The following is a 10,448-nucleotide window of genomic DNA, read 5'->3' as shown; positions in this document are numbered from 1 at the left end:
TGAACACTGTATTCACATTCAGATCTTAACAACAAACTATCTAGATAAACCAAACACACACTACAGCAGTTTAACAGAAAATGAGAAATCAACAAGGGCTTGCCAACTAGAATAAAAAGTTCATAAATAGCAATAAAGGGATCAATCTCTGATAGTTAACTCAGCTTTTAGGTGGAGAACACCGTAAATGAAAAAAAAAAGACTATCCTCGGCCATGAATTCAGTCCATGGAACTTATACAAGAGCCTGTTTAATTGCGGTTTTTGTTTTCAGTTTTTGAAACAATTTTCAGAGGAAGAAAACAGTTTGAATGACATGTTTTCTAAAACCAGAAACTGAAAATATCTTTTAGTTGTTTTAGTTTTAAAAACCAAAATTGTGAACTGTTTTTCAGTTTTGAAAACATGTCGTACCAAACAGATTTCAGGTTTTAAAAGCTGAAAACTGTTTTAGAAACAGCAAACAAACAGACTCTTAGACAAAAACAAGCCCTAAATTTATCAAACCGAAAAACTAGTTTTAATTTTTAAAATTTTCAAAATATAAAACTTTAAACCACCCCTAATGTGTGAAACTTTTGAGTTCTCCTAGAACATAACGGTTGAAGTACAAAAGTCAAATTTGATTTTATAATAAATGGACATTAAATCAGGAGCCACCTGAAATCTACGTGGAATACTTCAGGGCCAAGATAAATTGGTGGATCGTGCATGGAAAAAATTATATTCCATTTATATATAAATAAATAAATGATATATTTTATGAAAAACCCGAAAATGTTGTTATATAAGAATGGAAAGAATAAATTATGATTGATATTTTTTTTACAAAGAGGAAGACATGAATAGATGCTCTAATTATGAATGGTATATATATACATTCAATTAAACGTATTTCGAAGCATTTATTTTTGGAATTTCTTTTATATGATTGAAATTTCTTTTTTAAGGATGGATCTTTAGACCTTTCCTCTAACTCATATCAGAAAAAAAATCTAATGCACTTTTTTATTTGGTAAATAAAAATTTTGAATAGAAAAATGTTTCTCATACACCTAAAATGGCGTAATCACGCATATTTTTCTTCTTTTAAAGAATAATCCCGAACTGTATAAACAAAAAAAGAAAGGAATATATATGATATGTAATATAATGTGATAAGAAGGAAAAAATATACTTAAACGTATGATTGATTGTGTAAGATAATACTATATTGGATGAACATACTATACAGAGTTTCAAAAAAGAACATACTATACAGGGTATTTAAATTAATAATGAGTTAGAAATAAATTGAAGTAAAATCTTTTGAAAAAATTAAATAATTTTTTTTTAAACTAAAAAATTAAATAAATTAAGAGAACCAATTTTTCCTCTGTAACAATTTATTTTTAAGATAACCTAATAAATAGAGAATCAATTCACCATCTATACATTAAATTAGAGTGTCAATTTTTTTCTCGTAAAAACATGTGGCATGAACTTCCATTTATATATACTGATCAAATCTTATCTTCCTCCTGTACCCAGTTAAAAAAAAATCTTTCTCGTGTACCCCAAAAAAAGGTATAAATAAAATCAGATTTAATTATTTTATAAATTGATATTCAATAATTAAAATTATTAACATTAATATTTCTTAAATGGATATACAATCAATTAATGCTTAAATTTTTCCAATATATTATCGTTAAATTAATTTTCTATCAATAAATTCTAAATTTAAAACCATTCAACTTAAATTTAAAAATAGGTATTATAATTAGTAAATTTTTATGTTTAAAACTTTGAAGTATCGAGTATTAAAAAGTGCATATGTCAAGTTCGGTTTCAATCAAATATGTCTACCAAACATTACCTAATAATAACGAGGGGAAAAGTAAATTAACGCCTTAAAAGTTTGGGCCATGCGCAACTTAGTCCTTAATGTTTAAAAATGAAATAAACATTGTTGTAGAGGCTCTTACTAGATAGGGCGGCAGAATAGGAGTCTCACTACTAGTAATATTAAGCGGGCAGCGGTAGGGCAAGTGAAACATTCTTTGTTAGGCTTAAGTTAAGCTAAAGGGCATTAGAGAAAGAAAGACTTGAACTTTATAAAGCATGTAAAATAATTCACATTAAATTTTTTAACTACCCATATTTAAATTTATAAACTAGTCCTGACACTAATGTAGTATTAAAAATTGCATGAAATAAATGCACATTTTGCAAACTTTAAAAAGTTTAAGGGACTAAATGCACATTTTTAAGCATCAGAAGTCTGAGTCACACATAATCCAAATTTTATTGGAGACTGATCTCAGATCATCATTATAATAGTCAAAAGAACTAAAGAAGATAAATAATGAGCTTGGAAAAAAAATGAGTACCTAGAGAAAAAGGGAAAATTCCAGAAAAAGAAGCTTTAGTAAGCCAACAACCGCACCGGCACCATGCCTTATCATAAGTCATTCTATTTTCAATTTAAATTTTGCATACAAAGGCAATTTCAGATTTGCCTCAGTGTATATCACACTTAAAAAAATTTAGTGTTTAAATTATTTTTTTTACCTCAACATATTTCAACCATTAATTATTTTGATCTATGGTTATAAATGAGCCGTAGAGGCTGGAGAGGATTTTGGGCCGGAGAGGATCCCAATCCTAATGAACATAACTCGGTGCCTCATATAATTTTCTTCCATTTTAACCGCTTAAATCACAAGTTTCCTCAATTGAATCACTTGTCATATGTTGCATTTTTCGATTACAATCATTCCAGAATCCTCAGCAAAAAACCTTGATTATTTCTTTCCTTTTTCACAGTGATTCAGTTTCTTGCTAACCAAGATTTGTTGAACCACCTGGTTTGTGTATATATACACCACCCCAGATAGCATGTTCTCTACACACTTCTCAAACCAACCTTGAAAATTTCCCTTCTTTTGAACCCTTTCACTCCCATTTCCAATGGCTCCTCCCAATGAACCAGTTAACCCCACCCTCAGTTCTGAGCCTTTGGAACAGATTTTCCATTTGTCTGATGGAAAATTCACTGTGAAAACTGTTCCTTTGCTGTCTCAGGTTCCTCAGAATGTCTCTTTCACTCCCTTTTCCTCTGTTGAATCTGATGCCCCACCTTCCATTCTTCACCGTGTCCTTGCTAGTTCCCACAAAGGTGGATTCTTTGGGTTTTCCCAGGAAACCCCATCTGACAGATTGATGAATTCCTTGGGTAGTTTCAGTGGGAGGGACTTCCTTAGCATTTTCAGGTTCAAAACATGGTGGTCTACTCAGTGGGTGGGGAATTCTGGTTCTGATCTTCAAATGGAAACTCAGTGGGTTCTCATTGATGTTCCTGAGATTAAGTCCTATGTGATCATCATTCCCATCATTGAAGGGAGTTTCAGGTCTGCTCTCTTTCCTGGCTCTGATGGGAATGTTATGATTGGTGCTGAGAGTGGTTCCACACAAGTGAAAGCTTCAAGGTTTCATTCCATTGCCTATGTTCATGTCTCTGAAAACCCTTACAATTTGATGAGAGAGGCCTATAGTGCTCTCAGGGTTCATCTCAACACTTTCAGGCTCTTGGAAGAGAAAACTTTACCAAGCATGGTTGATAAGTTTGGTTGGTGCACTTGGGATGCTTTCTATTTAACTGTGGACCCTGTTGGAATCTGGCATGGTCTTAAGGATTTTGCTGAAGCCGGTTTCGCACCGAGGTTTTTGATTGTTGATGATGGATGGCAGAGTATCAATTTGGATGGTGATGACCCCCATGAAGATGCAAAGGGTCTTATTCTTTGTGGTGGCCAAATGTCTGCAAGGCTTCACAGGCTAGATGAGTGTGAAAAGTTCAGAAATTACCAACCTGGTCTCATGTTGGGCCCGGATGCTCCTCCTTTCAATCCAAAACCGAGAAAGGACTTGATTGCAAAGGCATTTGATCGCGAGCATTTGGAGATCCAACGCGACGAAGCTATCGAATCTGGAAGTTCCAATGTGGCTGAGATTGAAACTAAGCTCCAGCAGGTGGTAAAGGAAATCAATGATATCCTTGGGGGAATCCAATTGCTAAGCAAAAGAGAATGTGGAACAAGTGGTAGGTTGAAGGCTTTCACCAAGGACTTGAGGACTTGTTTCAAGGGTTTGGATGATATTTATATGTGGCATGCAGTTTGTGGTGCCTGGGGTGGTGTGAAGCCAGGAGCTACACATTTGAACTCAAAATTAGCCCCTTGCATAGTCTCACCTGGCCTTGATGGGACAATGCCTGATCTTGCTGTGGTTAGAATAGTCAATGGTTCAATTGGGCTTGTTCATCCTGAACAAGCCAATGACTTGTACAACTCCATGCACTCTTACCTTGCTGAATCTGGTGTCACTGGAGTCAAAGTTGATGTCATGCAAGTGAGTTTTCTATTCCTTATAACATCTAGAGAATCACTTCTAGTTCTTAACATAGTAAACATGCATTCGATTTTACCAAACATGCAATTCATGTGAGTTTTCTTGTCCTTACAACATGGTGAAACGCCCGAGAATCACTTCTATCTAGAAGCTACAACAAGTCTTAACTTATTGGTTAACATACATTTGATTTTACCAAATATGCTATAGTATTCTGTGTATGATTTAAACAATTATTGGCATACTTTGGTTGTTTATTACTTTTTTCATAATGCAGTCTATTGAATATGTAAGTGAGGAATATGGAGGCAGGGTCGAGCTTGCAAAGGCTTACTATGATGGGTTGACAGACTCCATCATCAAGAATTTCAATGGAAATGGAATCATTGCCAGCATGCAGCAGTGCAACGACTTTTTCTTCCTGGGAACTAAGCAAGTTTCCATGGCAAGAGCTGGTAAGCACTAAGCAGTATACATAGGCATATTCATATGAAATTGAAGAAAAAGAATTTTGAGAATATGAAATAATTATTCTAAATGAATCTATGACACATTGATGCTATTTATTTCAGTAACTAATCAAACTACTCTAACTAACTTGTAACCATCTAATGATTACAGTCTAACAGATTTAGCTATCATTAACTAACTCTAATTAAACTGTTATTATGTGTATTGAGCTTTATTTTTTTTATAATTTAGTCACATTGTTGGGGTCAAAATCTTTAATTAACCAAAATCTGTTTCAGGGGATGACTTTTGGGTCCAGGGTCCCAATGAAGACCCAATGGGAGTTTTTTGGCTACAAGGTGTGCACATGATTCATTGTTCCTACAACAGCTTGTGGATGGGGCAAATGATTCAACCTGATTGGGACATGTTTCAATCAGATCATGTGTGTGCCAAGTATCATGCAGGTTCAAGGGCTATTAGTGGTGGTCCAGTCTATTTCAGTGACCATGTAGGTTCCCATGACTTTGATCTGATTAGGAAGCTTGTGTTCCCTGATGGGTCCGTGCCCAAATGCATACATTTCCCCCTTCCAACCAGAGATTGCCTTTTCAAGAATCCTCTATTCGACCAAGAAACTGTTCTCAAACTTTGGAACTTCAACAAGGTACCTATCTTAATCTTACTGCCATACATGTTTTGCACAAAACCTCTATTATAGTATGTTGTATTAAATTGCCTTTTTAGTTTTCATCTTTTGTGTTTGTATAAAACTAGAGTGGTACAAAATTGGATTAGGGTTACCTGCAGTGAGGGCAATCAAGATTTAATGTATGTACGATTCTATCAAGGAATCCTACTTAGTACGAAATTACTGTTAGAGAGTTCCGTCAACTTTTCTCTTACAACGCATGTCAATTAAAAATGACATGAGTAGTGCACTTACTTACAAACTTAATATTTAATTGAGATTTCAAAATTTGAATTTTATTGTTGGGAGATAGAATGTGTGTTTGGGGTCAGAAGATTTCAACCGTTTTGAAACATAACCTAGTAGTTATTTGGTTGATTATGATATGTTATGTAACAGCAAATTTTTTCATTCAATTACAGTATGGAGGAGTGATTGGTGCTTTCAACTGTCAAGGAGCTGGATGGGACCCTAAGGTGCAAAAAATAAGGGGTTTCCCTGAGAGTTACAAGCCACTGTCTGGTTCTGTGCATGTAACTGAGATTGAATGGGATCAGAAAAAAGAAGCATCCCACATGGGTAAGGCGGAGGAGTACATAGTCTACCTCAATCAAGCTGAAGAACTCTTTTTGATGACCCCCAAGTCTGAACCAATTCAAATCACCATCCAACCTTCAACCTTTGAACTCTACAGCTTTGTCCCAGTCACAAAGGTAGGTGGTGGCAGCATCAAATTTGCACCAATTGGGCTGACAAACATGTTCAACAGTGGAGGTACAATCCTAGAGTTGGAATGTGTTGACCTTGGTGCTAAGCTTAAGGTTAAAGGTGGTGGGAACTTCCTTGCTTACTCAAGTGAATCTCCAAAGAAGCTCCAATTGAATGGTTCTGAGGTCACTTTTGAGTGGCTGCCAAATGGAAAATTGTCTCTCAACCTTCCTTGGATCGAAGAGAATGGAGGGGTTTCTGATTTGGCATTTTTCTTCTAGATATATTTTGTTTTGGTTCTTACTTTAAAACAATTTTGGGACTTGGTTTGTTTTTTCCATTACCAAGTAGCGATTGGGAATGGTTTTATGTAATGGATTTTACCATTCTCTAGTATATCGCTTTTTCTTTTTGCTGAAGTTTTTCGTGGTAAACTTTTGTTGAAGTTTTAATAAACTATAAATCCTTTTGGTTTGCTATTTCATTATTACAATAATAATGCGGGTTTGTTGCTTACAAGCCAAGAAAACTAAGCAATTTACCTGTTTTTCAGATGTGTCTTTGTTAATTGGCACCGATTTATTGCAGTCTCAATAAGAGTGAGAAGGAGAACATTAATTGTGGCCTAGCTAGCCATGGCTATTAACTTCTTGTCTAGATTATGTTTTCTGTTGATGAAGACCATAGGATTCAATTTAGTATTAATTATAGTTGCAATTATTTCTATTATTTTCTACTATTCCTCTCCTCAAACTGTTCGAACAAATGGACAACACTCCTGATATGAAAGTATGAACTACGTGCTTCAAATCCTGATATGAAAGTTGAAGCTAAAGGTTCAACATAGGTTTGAATTATTGTATTTTAGATCTACTTTCAGCATTTTTCTTTGTGTCCATACCCATGTCTTTCCTCTGTCTTTATTTAGTCTCATAATACATTTAGTGAGCTTGCAGATTGTGCTTACTATTTTCTAATTATGTGTTTCTTGCATGTGGGGTTGGGCTTTGGAAATGGGGTAGTTGATGATGTTTTCTTTGTCCCTGGATGTAGTATCAGAGGGTTTGTTTTTGCTCAGGGGTAATCTTTGTTGAAGGGTTGTCTTATTTAATAATTCACTTTGTTTCTGAAATTGCTATATTATGACTTTCTTGGTGGAATTATTATGTTATTAGTGAAGAGATCCATTTATGTCTGTGAGGTATATAACAAAGAATAAAATCTTGTTTGCCCTGAGTCCCTGACTGAGTCATCTATAAACAGAATTTCTTTCCCAGAGTATTATAGTCATCATGTTTATAGTTTGTGCATTGATCAACCTCCAACATCAATTTTCTTAGTTTTCAAGATTCTCCGAACTTCACCCTTGACATGCATACTGCAATTAGTCACCCTTTGTTATGATCATATGAAATTTCACTTGTATGTATGTTTACTTGTTGATATTCATGTCTCCTATCTGCTTCTATGCTCATATAATAATTCCTCTTTTTTGTTGATTGAGCTTTTGTCATTCTTCTCTGCATGAATTTTTTTATGATCATATGATGCTATAGAACTCATTCCTTCTGATCTATTATCTTTGAGTGGTTAAAGTAGTTATAAAAACAATTCAGTATCTGCAACAATTCAGTGCTACAGGCTTAGTCACTCTCTTGTCTGGCCAAACCAAAGAAGTAGTTTCAGTTGAGGAAACTGTGACAGATTCCTCTTGAGAGGGCTACTGCCTGATACTGTCTAAGCTGTCAAAGTAGCTAAAAGGGATGTTATGGGGTGTTTAGACTCAATTTGATCGATATGCAGAGTTCCGTAATGAAGTTTTTACTTGCTTATAGACTCAATAGGCATTGTTCGTTTATTTCATAACCAATGACAAGTTTGGTGCCTAAGGAATAGTTCATTTGAACTCATCTTATATTATAAACACTTAAGCTGGTGTTTGACAAACTTATGACCTAATTATGAGTTTTGTTGATTATTTTAATAGACATCTCATACTAGATCATGGATAGGAGTACTTATGTATAAATTTTTTGAAAGTTTATTGCAATAAGCTTCTTAGACATAAGCAGTTAATTAAAACTTTTATCCAATTGCTGTTATTTATACACGATACAGTAGCCATTAGGTAATATGAGTTTATTATGTGAAAAGGGGAAGGAATTGCAGTCCAAGTAAGCATGTGATTCTTTTCCAAGTATTACATAAAAAGAGAAAGAAAGTTCTTTTTTAAGTATCTGGCAATTTAATTTGATCTTCTTTTGTAATCTGGGAATTTTACCTTGAACAAAAAGAGTATGTATCTGAATTTTCTGGTGTTTATAAGTCTTTGAATTATACATGTCATTTCACTCATCATTTTTGTTGAGCTAATAGTCATTTGTCCAATTTGGTTTCAAGGTTTCTGAATTTGGTTCAACTGCAAACTCAGCTAAGAGGCAAGAAATAGAAGGCAATTCAAAGAGAATCGTTGGATGATTTATGAAGTTGAACAGTGGAGACATCTCCAAAATTGTTGCTTATAAGCTCCTTTAGCTTTAATTAATGTCAAACAACTGAGTAATGTAGTCTCATGTTTATTTAATCATCCTTCATTTAATTTGCCAAAGTTGTGCAAGTTTGTTTCTTGGATCTTTTCATGATTAGTATTTGTAGGGACAAAAATAAAATTGTCATTGATTTCTCAGGACATGAAATAATGGTTTATCTTACATGGTTGGGAAGCCAGAATGACAAAATATGATTGCAGAACTCAGGAATGTGTGGATTGTGATATACTGATATGAACACTTTCATATTTGAATTGAGTCAGTTTTAACGTTCAATCCTGAAAATTATCATTTGGAAAGATGTACATAAAGGCCTTTCATTGTTATTGATATTGATATTATCATTTTCCTTCTTCTTACCAATGAAATGTTCCAAGACCCTGCTTCTGATTAGTTGTTCTCTTATATCTGTCCATTACCCTGCTTCCTTGACCACTCTTTACGTCCGTAACTGTAGAAGATTGGAAATTCTCCCATCTTTAGAATCAAGGCAGAAGCTTGCCTTCCTCCACAATTTGTCCATTAGAGATAGATGTTCTCTCACTACCTTGAGATTAGATTTGTTTTCCCTGTATTCAAAGTTCCTTGTATATGGAATTGTCCCAATCTTCTATCACTTAATGTTACTGATGAATTTAGTGGTGATCATGCATTACTTAAGTCTTCAGAAATTAAAAATTGTCCTAGATTGAAGTCCTTCATCGCTTCAAGCACCAAATCTAGAATCCATATTCCTTTCTGATAGCGAGGATCTTGATAAATTGCCCAAGTCCATGAACTTTCTCACATCATTTAGGTCATTATTTTTACATAGATGTGAAGATGTCCAAATATAGAATCTCTCCCACCTAGGGGATTGCCCTCAAGGTTAGTTGTACTCTCCATTGTCTATTGTGACGAACTTACACCACAGAAGGATTGGGGGTTGGAAAATCTATAGTCTCTCACTCATTTTGAGCTTGAAGGTGGATGCATAGGCATGATATTATTTCCAGATGAGAAGCTTCTTCCTAGCAGTATCACCGCGATGCGCATCAGCACACTGCACAGTCTCAGGAAGCTGGACTACAAGGGGTTTCAACACCTGAATGCTCTTCAAACACTTGAAATTCATTGATGTGACATGCTTCAGTTTTTGCCTAATAATGAGCCCTAGCTCAAGGAAACACAAAATTCTCACAGTAAATTCAGAGTTCTGGCTTAGGGTGTTGCTATTGCTTTTCATGCTTTGGAACTCTTGAGTCTTGACACTCTATAGTTCAACTTCTATCCAAAACATGACCTAATTGCTTCATGTGCATTGTTTTAGAAATTCTAATAACTACATTAAATTTAACAACAAGAGTTCTTTAGTCAACTATTCAGTATACTGCTTAATTTGCATTCATATCACAAGACAACTAACTAACTATAGCACATGAAGCAAAGGAAGTTTGTGAGCTGTAAAGCCTTGATCTAAGGAAAGAGGAATATAGATTTTCTCAAGTGTAGCACACAGTTAAACAATAAAAGACAACCACTTTCTTCTACTTTCTTGGATTATGAAACAACACTGTTGACAACATCTTCTATTTGTCTCCATAGTGGATGCCATTGTCTCAATTTGTCTGTTCTGAAAACGATTTTGGCTCAAGCCAAGTGAAGATAACTCTGTGTCTG

At 34.7% G+C, this 10,448-nt stretch overlaps 1 protein-coding gene across 1 annotated transcript; it reads left to right on the top strand.

Moving 5' to 3' along the window:
- Positions 1–2,634: 2,634 nt before the first annotated feature.
- On the top strand, positions 2,635–6,724 carry LOC130747887 (stachyose synthase). Its single transcript, XM_057600942.1, has 4 exons — positions 2,635–4,391; positions 4,669–4,846; positions 5,141–5,508; positions 5,955–6,724. Exons 1-4 carry the CDS (start codon positions 2,952–2,954, stop codon positions 6,519–6,521), a joined length of 2,553 nt encoding a protein of 850 aa, XP_057456925.1. The 5' UTR covers positions 2,635–2,951; the 3' UTR covers positions 6,522–6,724.
- The last annotated feature ends 3,724 nt before the right edge of the window (positions 6,725–10,448 follow it).

This window comes from Lotus japonicus, chromosome 3 (genome assembly GCF_012489685.1).
Source record: "Lotus japonicus ecotype B-129 chromosome 3, LjGifu_v1.2".
Classification (NCBI taxonomy): Eukaryota; Viridiplantae; Streptophyta; class Magnoliopsida; order Fabales; family Fabaceae; genus Lotus; species Lotus japonicus.
This window is presented reverse-complemented; position numbering and strand designations above follow the sequence as displayed.